The 15,183-nt window shown below is 36.4% G+C and overlaps 1 protein-coding gene across 1 annotated transcript in view; it reads left to right on the top strand.

Annotated features, from left to right (window-relative positions):
• The window catches only part of LOC108741475 (E3 ubiquitin-protein ligase MYCBP2), a 238,858-nt gene that overhangs the window by 173,084 nt on the left and 50,591 nt on the right, over positions 1-15,183 (top strand). The window contains exons 19-51 of the mRNA XM_025973828.1: positions 1,059-1,281; positions 1,345-1,530; positions 1,600-1,776; positions 1,856-2,062; positions 2,128-2,333; positions 2,392-2,681; positions 2,745-3,033; positions 3,122-3,261; positions 3,325-3,399; positions 3,442-3,659; positions 3,759-4,074; positions 4,135-4,713; positions 4,771-4,983; positions 5,324-5,404; positions 5,465-5,685; positions 5,741-5,912; positions 5,975-6,191; positions 6,252-6,426; positions 6,489-6,794; positions 6,883-7,107; positions 7,164-7,281; positions 7,333-7,697; positions 7,761-8,036; positions 8,107-8,255; positions 8,315-8,543; positions 8,611-8,794; positions 8,860-9,029; positions 9,117-9,356; positions 9,461-9,646; positions 10,919-11,026; positions 11,094-11,303; positions 11,366-11,633; positions 14,755-14,935. Of these exons, the coding sequence (XP_025829613.1) occupies positions 1,059-1,281; positions 1,345-1,530; positions 1,600-1,776; positions 1,856-2,062; positions 2,128-2,333; positions 2,392-2,681; positions 2,745-3,033; positions 3,122-3,261; positions 3,325-3,399; positions 3,442-3,659; positions 3,759-4,074; positions 4,135-4,713; positions 4,771-4,983; positions 5,324-5,404; positions 5,465-5,685; positions 5,741-5,912; positions 5,975-6,191; positions 6,252-6,426; positions 6,489-6,794; positions 6,883-7,107; positions 7,164-7,281; positions 7,333-7,697; positions 7,761-8,036; positions 8,107-8,255; positions 8,315-8,543; positions 8,611-8,794; positions 8,860-9,029; positions 9,117-9,356; positions 9,461-9,646; positions 10,919-11,026; positions 11,094-11,303; positions 11,366-11,633; positions 14,755-14,870 (7,135 nt within the window). The 3' untranslated portion in view covers positions 14,871-14,935. The remainder of the gene's footprint in view (positions 1-1,058; positions 1,282-1,344; positions 1,531-1,599; positions 1,777-1,855; positions 2,063-2,127; positions 2,334-2,391; positions 2,682-2,744; positions 3,034-3,121; positions 3,262-3,324; positions 3,400-3,441; positions 3,660-3,758; positions 4,075-4,134; positions 4,714-4,770; positions 4,984-5,323; positions 5,405-5,464; positions 5,686-5,740; positions 5,913-5,974; positions 6,192-6,251; positions 6,427-6,488; positions 6,795-6,882; positions 7,108-7,163; positions 7,282-7,332; positions 7,698-7,760; positions 8,037-8,106; positions 8,256-8,314; positions 8,544-8,610; positions 8,795-8,859; positions 9,030-9,116; positions 9,357-9,460; positions 9,647-10,918; positions 11,027-11,093; positions 11,304-11,365; positions 11,634-14,754; positions 14,936-15,183) is intronic.

Here is a 15,183-nt window from a genome sequence, read left to right on the forward strand (position 1 = left end):
ATGTCAAAATTGAGATTATTACAAGTTACCTTATAAATTCTACTATTTCTACCGCAAAAATTTCAGTCATTTACAATTAAAAATTATAATTTTTGCGTTGTTATAAAAATTTAGTTTTCTCCGTACACTGGCTGGCTACGCCCTTGATACTCGTCCTTCGGGGTGGGATATCCTTTGAAGTTATTAAATGCAAAAAGGGACGCAGACAATAAATTTTGAGAAATATTGGATTAGATCATACCATTGTTTCAAGAAGGACAATGATTAGTTAAATATTGTAATTTTTTTAAAGTAGTTTTTATTTAGAGCGTGGTTGTGACCGTCGAGAGAAAATTCGGGTCCGGGATTGCAAAGTAACGCTGGCACATTATTCATAAACTTTGAACACTCAAAATTAGAAAAAAAAGTAAGTTCCAAATATTCACTTTCTTTCAAAAGAAAAAGTCAGGCCTGACGAGATTTCTTATGTACAATCCGCCTAACCCCATGCTCTAAACCGTCCAAGTTTTTCTGTGGTTTCCCTGGATCATTTAAGCAACTGTTGGGTAGTAACATTCTACAGATAATCCTTCACTATTTCACTTCTTTTCTGCCTTCATTTCGTCCATCACATCTTTCTCTTCTCAACAACCACCCAGCCGATTCCACGATTTCTTAAAGGAGGCTAACGAAGATCTTCCACCCTATCCTCCGGATATACACAACTATATAGGTCGTAGGAACTATTGATGTAGATTAGTACGTTCGGAATCGCCATCCAGATCTGACCAAGAGCGTGATGATTATCTTAAAGTGAAACCAAATCACAAGGGTTAATATCTAAAACTTTTTAGCTGTGCAAAACTATGCAAATATATTAAATTTCGTCTGTTTCTATACTATAAAACTATTTTAGTATTGAACTGGCATTTAGTTATGGGTTATTATCCTTTTACGCAGTATTTTATCAGCATAATGTATCTTGCTGCAGTTTTCATTAAAATGGACGTTTTCTTTTACGCTATTTCGTCAACTGCACAGCTGGAACAATTTCATTAGCGCGACATATTTTGTTGCAGTTTTCATTCAAACGAACGTCTCTTTTTACGCGATTTCGTCAACTGCACAGCTGGAACTAGCGGAGGTCGTCTAGCACAATGGCTTCAACCTGGAAGTAGAATTGATCCGGTCAAATGCCAAGTACTGTACTCTAAAGACGATTTTAGGTATGGTTGGCCTGCAATCGTTACCGTTCTTACAAGAGATCAATATTCTGATCTTGTTCATGTACCTAACATGAAGGTACGAGATAAGAAGGACGGCGGAAACAGCGGTTACCAAATTTCTTACCGTAATTACTTGTAGGTCGAAATAAAAGCTATTCCAATTGATAAAAAGGAATTTGGTGAGTGCGATTCGGGTCGTAAAATAAGAAGAATAAGTCAACCGGATCCTATGACGTTTGGCGGTTATCCGCCACCTCCGCTCCATCATTCTTACGAACCTACAATTCGAGACAAGATGTGCTTCCACTCCATAACGGTCATGAAGGTAGTACATATTTAATTTTTGTAAAAAAAGATGTTAATCGTTCATCACATTGAATTAATTACCATCCAGCCGTACCAGAACTACTCGTTTGAAGAGCTGAGATTCACTTCTCCGCCAGTGAAAAGATCGAGCGAGAACATGTTGGTCAGACCAAACGGTGATGGAACCTACAGTGCAACGTGGACTCCATCGTCTGTAGGTTGTTATTCCATAGTGGTCACTATTGATGGATATGAAATGGAAGAGGTATCTTTCTTCCTTTCTTTCTTTCCTCTTCCCTGTTTCGGTTCGTGAACAAATGTCTAATTAATATTTTTATTGGTAGTCATTTAAAGTAGAAGTTAAGGAACCTCCACAAGGAATGACACCTCCCAGTCAAAATCTATCCAAGAAACCCATACATCAACCTAGCAGACTTCGAAAATTTGTAGCCAAGAATTCCGCAGGGCTTCGAATTAGAGCTCATCCGTCCCTACAGAGTGAACAAATTGGAATTGTACATGTCAACGGTACCATTGCGTTTGTAGAAGAGGTATTTCTATTAGTTTCCTTTTTATTGTCATTATTATCAACGTTTCTTCTTAACGCCATCATTAGATTCACAACGATGACGGAGTGTGGCTCCGATTATCTCCAGAAACGATCAAACAATACTGCAACACAACCGCTATTGAAGCATGGTGTCTCCAATACAATCAGCATTTAGGTAAAACTCTTCTTTTACCAGTCGAAGAACCTAAAACGATCTTAGATCAAGTGATTACCGAAACGATTATGAGAAAACTGCCTGAAATTCATGACAGGTATATATGTGAAACACTTTTGCAATATCGATTGGGTATTCAAATTGAAATATTATAGACGAAAAACAACTTCTACGTTTGGTGGCGCCTATCAGGTCATTAAATGTGGCGCATCAGGTCACAACGTTCGCTCCCGACCTAGTCTAAAAGCACCTCCTGTCGGAATGTTAGTTCTAGGAAACAGGGTGGGCATAACTCAGTGTATTGTAAACTCAGATGGATGTTGGATTCAACTTGATCTAGCAACCAAAGAAAAATACTGCTTTAACACTGATAGCGAAGCCTGGTCTCTTGCAATGGGTCATAATAATTCCGTATATATCGGTCTGTTAAATGAAAGCGACAAAGGTAGTTATCACTACACTTTGGAAACTTTTAAACATTGTTTTTATCAAAATGTAATGTTTTTAGACCTCAACCCTCAAATATCGATCAATATAGAAAGCGAACAAACTAAAACAGTTAAAAAAGGTTTTGACTTTTCGCACAGTTCTTCGCCAAATCCTCCTGATCCTCATTTTGCTTTCGGTGCAAAGATGCAATTTCAGCCATCTTCTAGTGGAAGTACAGAAGGTTTCAACCCTTTCGTTTTTGGTGATCCGACTCTGTCACATTCTCCAAAAGTGCAGAGACGTGATAAATCAAAAGATGCTAAACTAAGTGGAGTTCCCAAATGGATTAAAGATGAAAATTTGAAAAGGTATTTACTTTACCCTAATATTTGTCATTACTAACTCTCCAAATAGTACGTCTTAATAAAGCCAATAATTTTGCCTTTTGTTTTAAAGTGACCCAAAATCGCTATATGAATATAAAACTAATGGAAATGGTGCTACACCACCAGAAACCCCAAAAAGAAGCAGTCCAACTCCAATACCGCAGCCTTCGAAACAATTGAGTAGAAGCTCTAGTCCTATAGCAGTCCCAGGTAGTTTTCTTTGTCTTTCTTTAAATTTTATTTCATTATCGTAAACTATATTACATTTTGTAGGCGGTCGTCATGTTGCTGAAGCTAGCAATAGTCCTCAAGCAGGTTCTCCGAAAAGTGTGGGAATATCCCCTATAGGTTTGTGTAAATTATACAAGCATATTTTAATTTTTTTAAAAGAAGAATTTACAGTGTCGAGTGTAGGAGGAGCGACGTTTGTAAGAAGAGGCTCCAACCAATCTGATACAAGCGCTTTGGTAAGCAGTCTTACCAGAGACATATCACAGTCCCCCAATCAAGTAACACATATGAATGACTTTACACCAAGTCCAAGCGGAAGTTCAATTCAAACGCGATCTGAAACTAGTCCACCTCAAACACCCCCAAAAAACACAACTGTAAGTCTTTTCGTTCTTTATAAAATTCAAATACCTAATACATAACAAATATCAAAATTTTATTTTCAAAGAGCTTATTTTCTTAAATAATTTATTTAGGATTCCGAACAGAGTCCAAGAAAGCTGACTCAAACTGGAACTCAAACATCTCCTGAGAATGCCTCTGGCACGCAACTGAAGGGTCATTTTTCAATTGGCACTGCCCCAAAAGATGAACGAATATCTCCAAAAATGATGCGTAAAGATCGAATTAGCAACAAAACAAGACCTAAAAGAGCAATTTCGCCAGCAACTGTACAATCCTATGTCTCACCGAACATCACATACCCAAAAAATGAAACGGTTAAGCAAGCAATTAGTCCTTCAGTTGCTGAATCATTAAGAGCAGTTTTCGCCGCATTTTTATGGCATGAAGGTATTAAAAATCAAATCGAACTGTTTTAATGTCTCCTTATCGCCCACTATTTTTTTGAAGGTATTGTCCATGACGCTATGGCTTGTGCATCTTTCCTGAAGTTTCATCCAGGATTACCTAAACAAGGAGCTTTAGTGGTAACAAGACATGGACAACCAGAGCAAGCGGTAGACAAGCGTCGGCAAGAATTGTCCAAAGAAGAAAGAGCTCGCCAAAGACATTCAGTAGAAGTAAGCGCTGGAACTTATCTACATATCCAACCATCTACTTTAGAAACCCTTACAAGATCTGCGGCCAATGCAAATGCAAACAGGAGTAGAAATAGAAAACATCCAGAAGGAATTATAAAAGAGGAAACAGGGGCGGAAGGAACTTATGGATATCAAACTGTTTCTGTTTTACCTCCTGCTTTGAAATCTCTTGTTTATTTATGGGACGAATTAACTACAAACTGCTTAACCACAATGACTCAGCAAATGGCAGCAATGAGCCCTACTAAATCTAGAATTAAAAAATCGGAAAAGATGATTCTAGTTAAACCGGAACAAAAGGAAAGGGATTCAAAGGAAAAGAACATATTGATGGAAAAGGATAATAAGAAAATGAGAAAAAAGAAAATTGTTCAAAGAAATTTCCTTGGTACGCAAATATTAAATTAATGATTGAAAATTTTCAGGAGACGTTTTGATTGTTTAGGTTCAGATGATGCTGGACAGGGTTCTATTGGAAATGGAGCCAACGAGAGGGATGCATACTGTGAACTTTGCGGAGAGTCTTTTGTTCATCCAGTTACGTTCCACATGAAGCAAAGTCATCCTGGATGTGGACAGTCTGCAGGTGGTAAAGGTTATAATTCTAGTGGAAATTTTTGTTTGGGTTGGGCTGGAAATTGTGGTGAAGGTGGCATTCGTAAGTGTTCTTCCTCTTCTATTACTCCAACACTGTGCTAGATGTGTGTCATTCCACATTATCGTCTTTCTCATAATGGTTGTTGTCATGGAACTTTTCTTGTCTGTTTCTTCTCTTATTTTGTGTTTGCTTATATAGTTTACTTAGATAATTGGAACTTTTCCTAACTCTTCTTAGCATAATCAGCGTGTTATTTTAGCTGGGAGCTCTTGGTATTTGGTGTGTGACAATTGTCGCGAAAGATATATGAAAACCTGCAGGAATGCAAAATTAATATCTTTTAGTAGTAAAACACCTTTAAGGCGGAAAAATACATTTACCAAAACTCTTCTTTCTCCAGTTGGTGGCCACATGGAACCTCATATTGTGATGAAAAATAACGCCATGTTCTTGCTAGATTTAGCATGTTCAGCCAACACAGGTGGATAAAATTGTTTTATCTGTGTGAATACAAACAATAAATTCTGTTCATCTTCATCAGCTATGTCACATCAGCGACGTCCTTCAACGAGTGCAATGCCATCCTTATCAGAAAATAGCTCTCCACCTGATCTCAGTGGGCCCTTTGGTCCTGTTCCTCCATTTCAATGTTTGCAAACTTTAGGAGCAAATGAGCCTCGTGAAGAGCCGATAATTTATGATGAAGAAATACAAAGAAGAAACATCCAGGAAGGGTTTCAATTGAGCCCAAATGGAAAGAGAGTAAATGTGCCTACTTTTTTACCAAAAAACATTAAAATAACATACCAATTTTTAGCCGTTATCAGAAGTCTCGTTACCAGACAACGAGAGTGATGGTATAAGAGGTCAGAGGTTTCACAGATCAGTTTCCATGGGGACGAATGGGGCACCATGGTCAAAAACTGGTTTAGACGGTAGGATTATCATGATGAGGAAACGTAACAGTAGTAATATTGAGTCATTAAACGGTAATTATTTTGGAGACAAATCCTAATTGAACTGAAATTTATTCAAGTAAAAATGTTTGTAGAGGGTGGTACTTCTCTTCTGTGTAATCCTTCTCCTGCATTACAAAAACTGGTTCCAAAAATGGACGGCTCGTCGATCATTACTAAATGCCAACCTAGTGATTCATTGAACTCACAAGACCAGTATGGAAAGCAATTAATGGATAGGCCTGTAATGGTTTTCATTCTTGAACAGCACGATCTTGATTCTTTGCAACTTGCTATGAAACAAGCTTTAAGGTTGAATCAAGAATATTCGGTTGAAAGGAAGTTGTGATATGCTTTCTTTTTAATTTTCAGGAAAGCAATGTGTCGGGTACATGCAATGCAAGCTTTAAATTGGTTATTAAGATCCGTTACTCAACCGGTCTGTCTTCATGATTTATTGTGGTGGTTTGTCACCTCTTTGACTCCGTTGGAAACGGATATGGATGCAGATGATGATAACAAGCCCCAAAAGAAATCTGAAGAACAAGTATGAGCATTTGTATTTCATGTTTTTGAAAATGTACCCTCACTACAAGTATTTTTTTTCAGGAGACTAATGTATGCGAACATCCACTTTCCGATATTTCAATAGCTGGAGAAGCTGTTCACCCTTTGCCTTCTACGTTTCATGCTTTACTACAGACTATTGCAGACTTGATGGTACTCTTACCAATGGGTTCTGCACTACAGCAAATGGCTGTGAAATGTTGGGGCATCAGATTCTCGCAAAACGATCATAGCTTTCTTCATCGGTCACAAGTTTTCAGTAATATTAGTAAAATTTTGTCCAGAAGTGAAGAATTGGAAGACTGCACGGTATCTATGCAAGACAGTCATCAAAATCCTTGCAACCAAGTAAGTTTACAAACATTTATATATATATATATATATATGTATCTTGACGAAGGAAGCAATTTTCTACTTTATACTGATAAATTTCTAGAACTCTTGTTTCGTGGAATGTCTTAAAGACATTACCTCATTTATCGAAATAAAAGCATCAAGTCGCCAAGCAATGGTTGGTAGTCTAACTGATGGATCCACGGAAACTTTTTGGGAATCTGGAGATGAAGACAGAAATAAAACTAAATGGCTTGTTGTTTCCTGTGCTCAAAATTATCATCCGAAAATTATTTGTGTTCATATTGACAACTGCCGCGATCTTGCAGTAAGTCTTAAAATTTTACTCCACGAGTTCCAATTAATACAATTACACACTTTTAGAACAAAGTTTCAAATATAATATTTTACTCTGGAACAAATTCCAATGAACTGGTCAAGTTACGGATTGTAGAAGTTGAAAACAGACTTTTGGGTGGTTGGGTTAATTGTCCAATTTTAGGTAAAAATTATGGAAAGATTATTAATTACGTACTCAATAAAATTCTTATAGATAATCGACATTCTGTAATACGAATAGAGCTAAAAGGACCTGATAATTCAGTGAGAATTCGTCAAATTAGGGTACTTGGGGAAATAGCAGGGGAGTCTCTTAAAATTGGAAAACAGCTTAATGCATCAACCATTCAACAAAAGAATTGCGAAGCTGAAACACTGAGGGTTTTCCGCTTAATAACGTCTCAAGTTTTTGGTAAACTTATAACAGGTGATAGAGGCGATGGCCATGCAAACAATTTGGACAGTGGATCTGCTTCCATTAGTGAGTTGTTGGAACCTTTAGAAGAAAGTAATGAACTGAGGGAACATATGGTGGGAATATTATTTAGCAGGAGTAAACTCACACATCTTCAAAAACAGGTTGATTATTTTCTATTAGACTAAATATGCATATTTGTAGTAACAATTGATTTTGCACAAAAGGTAATAGTACATATTGTACAAGCAATTCGTAAGGAAACGGTGAGGGTTCGAGAAGAATGGGAATCGGTTTTAAGTTCCTCTGGTGTTGGATCCTGCAGTTCTGGTCAAAGTTTAGATGCAACTAAAAATTCGGATACTTACTGTTTTGAAATGCTTTCAATGGTACTTGCGTTATCAGGAAGTTCCGTTGGAAGGGCTTATCTATCGCATCAAGGAGGTCTGTTAGGAGATCTACTGAGTTTATTACATACAGGAAGTGCTCGTGTCCAAAGACAAGTAATTTTTAGACAGATATTATTGACAAATACTTGGCACATCTGTTAATTACCTTTAATTTCCCTGACAGGTTACTGCACTTCTGAGAAGAATGCTTCCTGATATAACACCTGAATTTTTTGCAAAAGTTGTAGGAGTTCATCATCTTCCAGCTAAAGATTTTGGAATTATTACCACATCATCCAAAGGATCCAATGGTGACAACTTTAATGTACACAGGTGAAAAAGAATATTGATAAATTTTTGTAACGGATTGCTAAATGCTCCTTTTGTTTTAGAATTGGAATTCTAGACGTCTTTTTGAGCATTATTGCTAAAGCATTAACGGTACAAGTAAAAATGAAAAGTAAATCAGGTGATGGAGGACCTGCCAAAGAAATAAGCACAATCACATTAGCCACATCGATGCAATCAAAAGAGCATGTTGGCTCCAGATGGTGGATGCGTGGAACAGCAAATAGAAAGCATGCTGAAGTTATTGTGGGACTTTTAAGAGAAATGTCTTTGGTAAAATCTATTTCTTCTCAAATTGAATGTTCATTTAGTAAATACACACCTATTTTGTATTTTACAGGGGAAGCTTTCGGAAACCTGGGCTAATGTTACTAAAAGTGCAATAGCAGAAAATATTTTAAACTTGACTCAATTAAGTGAAGAACAGAGGGTACCAACGACGTGTATTCACACGCCAACTTTATGGATTGCCCTTGCTTCTCTTTGTGTTTTGGACAAAGACCATGTTGAACGTTTGTCTTCAGGTAGAAGGGAACACTGCATAGTTTGTCTTAATTTACGTCTTAATTGATATATCTACTGTTTTTAGGTCAGTGGAGGAATGCTAGTGGTCAACCTGCACCTCCACGTCCTACATGTACCAACCATGATGATGGAGAAACTAATGCTGTTGTTCAATGTAACATTTGTGGAAATTTGTGTGCCGATTGTGACAGATTTTTGCACTTACACAGAAAAACCAGATCACACTTGAGACAGGTATTTAACTAAATTTCTAAGCAGAAAACAAAATATGAATCGTAATTTCTTTTTGGAAATATACTACTCACTTTTGTGTATTCAAAGGTTTGCAAGGAAGAGGAAGAAGCTATAAAAGTTGAACTCCATGAAGGATGTGGAAGAACAAAACTTTATTGGCTGTTAGCAGTAGCTGATGCAAGTACTTTGAAAGCATTGATTGAATTCCGAGATGGAGGAGCAAGACCAAAAGGAGCTGCAACTAGCGGCATTTGTCGATTTTGTGGAACTACCGGAAATTCTGGGCTTTTAGCGATTGGAAATGTCTGCGCTGATCATGAATGCCAGGTAAAATTTAAAACGGACCTTCAGTTAAAACTTATTTTTTTCGATTTTGACTGCGATCATACTGAGGAATGCAGCAAATGTGGGTAATCTTTAAATGTTTTTAGGAGTATGCCAAGACTGCTTGTGCTAAACTGTTAAGTTGTGGTCACTTATGCGGTGGAGTTTTAGGAGAAACAAGTTGTTTATCATGTTTACATGGATGTTCATCAGATCCTACGTTGAAACAAGATGCGGATGACATGTGCATGATCTGCTTTACGGAAGCGTTATCTTGTGCACCAGCCATTCAGGTACATTTCTTGTATATATTAACAAAGACTTGTTCTTGCTGATATAGTCGCGGTTTTACTTATCCGGTCTTGATCTTGGTTTTAGTTTTTCGGTATTGATCTTAGCCTTACTTATTCGGTTTTAGTCTTGGTGTTGCTCAAATACATGTAGTCTTGGTCTTGTGTGTTAAGTCTTGCATGCGAGCTTGTCATGACTTTTAAGGAAAATAGTGTCGATAGTTGTGAGAGTTATAAAAACTCAAGAACATACATTTCCTTCAACGCATAAATTAACCTTTTAGTGAACAAAATAGTACAAGGTACTTGAAAGAAGTAAAAAATATCGACAAATAATTCTTTGTTTCTAAATTTCAACTATGTGTTATCGTGTTATCCAGACATAGGAACAAAGAACACTTCCCGAGATAAAAATGTCCAGTCCCTCATAGTCTCTGAAAGCGAGACTCGAGTCTCCGTCTCTCATCGAGTCTCTCTGGTGTCGCTGAGAGAAACTGTCGAGAGACTGTCAAAAAAACTGTTTAGCGTCTCTGAACGAGAGACTCGAGTCGCTCATAGAGAGATTCTCATTTCGTATCCAATCTCTGAATGAGACCCGAATCTCTCAATAAGTGGTGTCTCGATAGATATGGTGAAAATTCTCTAAGGTCAACATATTTCAGAGATCCCAGTCATTCTATGAGAGACTCGAGTCTCTCAATTTTTCAGTTTTATTCATTCAGTCTCTCTGTGAGAGACTGGAATCTCTGAATTAACAATTTTATCGTTCGAGTTTCTCATACAGAAACTGTGATAGATCCATGAAAACACCTAGGCAAAATAACTGAGACTCTGTGATAGATTGTGAGAGACGCTCTCAGAGACTCTGAGAGACTGGACAGAGACTCAAAATTTTTGTCTAGGGTTACTCCAAGGATATTCTTGTAGATCCCTTTTCTCAAACAATAGTAAAGTTTCTTTTTTTTATATATTTAGGCAATGTGAAAGTTTCATATACTGTAAAGAATATATAAAAGTTGCATCAAATAGTTTAACTCATAAATCCACCGGAGGTAATAATTTTTCGTTTAGTCCTACGTATTTGGTCTTGGTTTTGCATATTCTGTCTTTACTTTAGTCTTGGTCTTGTTCATTCGGTCTTGATTTTAGTCTTGGTGTCTTAATCTTATTCCTTCTGTCTTGGTCTTGATCATGCTAGTATAGACAGTCTTGGTCTTTTGCTCATCCCTGATTTCTGCTTCGTCTTTAATTTTGAAACAATTGTTTCAATTTCAGCTGAAATGTGGTCATGTATTCCATCTTCACTGCTGCAGAGAAACGTTGATAAAAAGATGGCCGGGACCCAGAATAACATTTTCCTTTTCTCTGTGTCCTATTTGTAAAGTATGTACAATGAACGTACTTATATGAAATTACTTATTTTTAATATTATTTATCTTCTAATTTTAAGGAAAACATTAACCATCCAATGTTGGCGGATCTTCTCGGGCCGATTCAGGAATTATACAAAGACGTTAAAAGGAAGGCCCTTATGAGGTTAGAATATGAGGGTTTACACACAGTGGATGCCATTACGACTCCTGGAACAAGGTATTACGATGATCCGGCTGCTTATGCCATGGACAGATACGCGTACTACGTTTGTTTTAAATGCAACAAGGTACGTCGGCATTAACGAAATTATTAAAACAGATGATGGTATAAGAAACTCAATCTTTACAGGCGTACTATGGTGGCGAAGCTCGTTGTGATGCGGAAGTAGGGGAAAATTACAATCCAGCCGAGTTGGTTTGTGGAGGTTGTTCGGACGTGGCAAGAGCACAAATGTGTCATAAACATGGAACCGACTTTCTGGAATACAAATGTAGATATTGCTGCTCAGTGGCTGTCTTCTTTTGTTTTGGAACAACCCATTTTTGCAATCCATGTCACGATGACTTCCAAAGGGTTACCAATTTACCCAAGCACGAACTTCCAAGTTGTCCAGCAGGTAAAAGAAATATTTCTACTTTACACATTCATATTGAGAAACAGTTGCGTTTCAAAAATGTGATGTTGATAAATCCAATGTCATCATCATTATCATAAGGTTGTCAGTCCTAAGACTGGTTGGACACGCACCTCCACTCTTTTCTATCCTGAGCTAATCTTTGCATTTCCCCAAAACTAGAACATCTCACAACTTTAACTATTTGCGAACAGTAATCTAATCTAGGGCTACCTCTACCCCTCCTAGCTCCCGTTTCTGCCTCTAATATATCTCTGACTAGACTTTCACTCCTGACAAGGTGTCCTACCAACCTATCTCGCCAATTTTTTGTTGACCCCTGGATTCCTCTGTTCTCCCATTCTTTCTAATACCGCTTCATTTCTAACCTTCTCTATCTACGGTATCCTTATCATTCGTCTGTAACACCACATTTCGAGCGCTTCTAATCTTTTCTTTTCCGCAGCGCCCACCATCCATGTTTCGCACCAGTACAGCGTCGCGCTCCAAACATACACCTTTAACAATCTTTATCGAATTTTTAAATTAACTATTCGCGAGCATAGACCTTCATGCCTGAGAAGGTGTCCTACTAAAACTTATCTCGCTTATTTCTTATTGTCTTCCATAGAGTCCTCTGTTCTCCTATTCTTTCTAATACCTCTTCATTTCTAATCTTCACTATCCACGGTATCCTCATCATTCGTCAAATCCAATAACAAATAAAAAAATAAAAAGAGTTTCTTAAGGTAGGTAATTAAGGTAATGTCAAAGAAAAAATTTTTGTTCTGTTCACATCTTTGGCTCTACAAACGTTGGAAAAAGCTTTTCGATGATTTTAACAATAAACCTAAGATCATAATGACGTCAAACTTTTCCTGAAAAAAATGATGAACCAAGTACCTGCCTACACCTTAAGGGTCCTTTTGTGTCTTCTTTTGATACACAAAAATTAACAAAAATGTTTACATCAAGGTACCTACGGGTACGTTCTTAAACTATGTTGCATAATATTCAAAATTTCTGTTTCCTGTTTTCATAAATATCAAAGAAAGAGCCGCGTGGTCTATAAATAAAAACGCCGGTCCAAGAACGTTACGTTTTGTCTTTTGATTCCACTTATTCTGTTCTAAAAATATTGCTTAGAAATCCGCCATTTATTTCTGTAACTGTAAACACCTTGAAGTAGTGTTTTAACAGGTTCTACTAATTGTTGTTTATCGAAAAAATTATCCGATTTGCGTTAAGTTGCATGTGTCCTTGAATGTTCAGAATACAAACAGCACGATGCAAGTTTATTTTACAATGTGCAGTCAGTGTAAACGGTGAATGTTCTAAAGGAGAAATTATATAATGTGGATAAAGTGAAAGAAGGTAAATACTAATAAATAATTTAAGAACACTTTTTTTTTACAGAATTCTTTTAATAATTAACAAAAAAAAAAAAAAAATTCTATCTGATTTTTTACTTTACGCTCTGGCAGTCAGTGTGTCTTATTGTGTCACGTAGTGCAATTCTTTTAATAAAAAAACAGAAACAAATTAAATTCTTCAAAGGAATGTGACTTTTACAACAGTGCTGTTTAAACAATAAAATATTCTTATTGTAGAAACTATAATATAAACAAAAAACGGTTTATGAGTAACAAAACCAACAGAACTGCTAATATATTTATTGTATGTCGCTTTTTTATATTTTTTATTTAGTTGTATTGACTTTCTGTCATGAATGTTACGGTGTAAGAATAACAAAAACGATTAACAGATAATAAAAGTATAACAAATTCTGGGTTGCATAGGTAGGACTAAAAAGTGCAAGAATTTTTTGAGTTTATAGTTAGTCATACCTGCAGTTTTATTGTAGTAGTCATCATCATAGCGCGTTTTTACGACCAACGATTAATTTTTAATAACTATGTTATTAGCATATATTTGTATATTTACAGGCTATCAATGAAGTAGGCCGTTTTTGGCCTATTCTGAGCGCAAAAAAGAATGTTATTCTTTTCATAAATTAAATCTACTACATTTTATAGGGTTGTTCGGAAAGTCATTTCGTTTTCCTTTGTGGAAATGAAAGACAGTTTTCGTATAATAAACAAATACTTTATTAAATTATATATTGACCGTTCTGGTCCAACACCTTTTGCCATCTTTCTGGTAGTAGCATAATTCCACGCTCATAAAATTTTTGGTCTTTGCTGGCAAAAAACTGATCGAGGAGGTTTCTGATCTCCTCATTTGAGGTGAAGGTTTTACCGTCTAAAAAATTTTGGAGTGACCGGAACAAATAATAATCCGATGGTGCCAGGTCTGGAGAATATGGTGGGTGTAGCATTGTATCCCATTCAAGCTGTAAAAGCTTTTGGCGAGTGACCAAACTTGTGTAAGGTCTCGCGTTGTCTTGGTGAAACACTACACCTTTCCTGTTGATTAGTTCTGGCCTTTTCTGTTGAAGTGCATCATTCAGTTTGTCCAGCTGATGACAGGAGACTTCCGAATTAATCGTTGTGTTATACGGTAAAAGCTAAAAAAAAAACGATTCCTTTAAAATCCCACCAAACAGACAACATCACCTTTTTTTGGTGAATATCGGCTTTGGAAATGGTTTGAGCAGGTTCATCTTTTTTGCTTCATGACCTCTTGCGTTTGACGTTATTGTATACAACCCATTTTTCGTCCCCAGTGATGTTGGGAAAAAACGAAATCACTTTCCGAACAACCCTATAAATTCGTACTTTTATTTCCACTTCTTACCCCCCATTCCGCGAACTTCAAAACGCTCCCTCGTATCAATTCATCTCACTTTCAGTGTATAATAAAACAAGTATAACATTTTTCAAAATAATTAATGAAATAACTACTTTGTTTTGTTTCACTACTACGTAGATATATCATTCCATTTTAAAAGAAGAAATTTACTCAAGTTAGTTAGTTTACAGTATAACTCTTTGATAATGGCATAACAGCCGAAACATATGTTAGAGCATTAAATATTAAATAAAAATAGTGAAACAAAACCAAGTGCTGTTATTTCATGAATTACAAGTATTTTTGTTAGGAAATTATAGAAGTTTACTTAACAAGACATGTATTAATATACAAAATTCTTTCATTGTTTCAGGTCCTAAAGCAAAACAACTAGAAGGCGATGAGTGTCCTCTTCACGTAAGCCATCCCTCCACAGGGGAGGAATTCGCTTTAGGGTGCGGTGTATGTCGCAATGCCCACACATTCTAAATTAAAAAATGTTACGTAGAAGTCAAAGCGATGTAACTGAATATGTGAAAAATTTGAAGTACAAGGTGAGAAACAGGCAACTTCTAATCGTTTGTTAACAGTAGGTACTAACACCCTAAAATTGTACTTCATACTAGTTATTTATATTTAATTATTTAGTATTATTAATGGTGAAAACTGTACAGCTTTTTAACATTGTACTAATAATAATTACCTAACCACCTTATGCACGAACTTTAAAAATTGTATACTTACTTATATACTAATATTATTACAAAATTATTTATTATTATTTATTTAAACATCTGCGTAT

The sequence above is a fragment of the Agrilus planipennis genome, unplaced genomic scaffold (assembly GCF_000699045.2).
Source record: "Agrilus planipennis isolate EAB-ADULT unplaced genomic scaffold, Apla_2.0 scaffold204, whole genome shotgun sequence".
NCBI lineage: Eukaryota > Metazoa > Arthropoda > Insecta > Coleoptera > Buprestidae > Agrilus > Agrilus planipennis.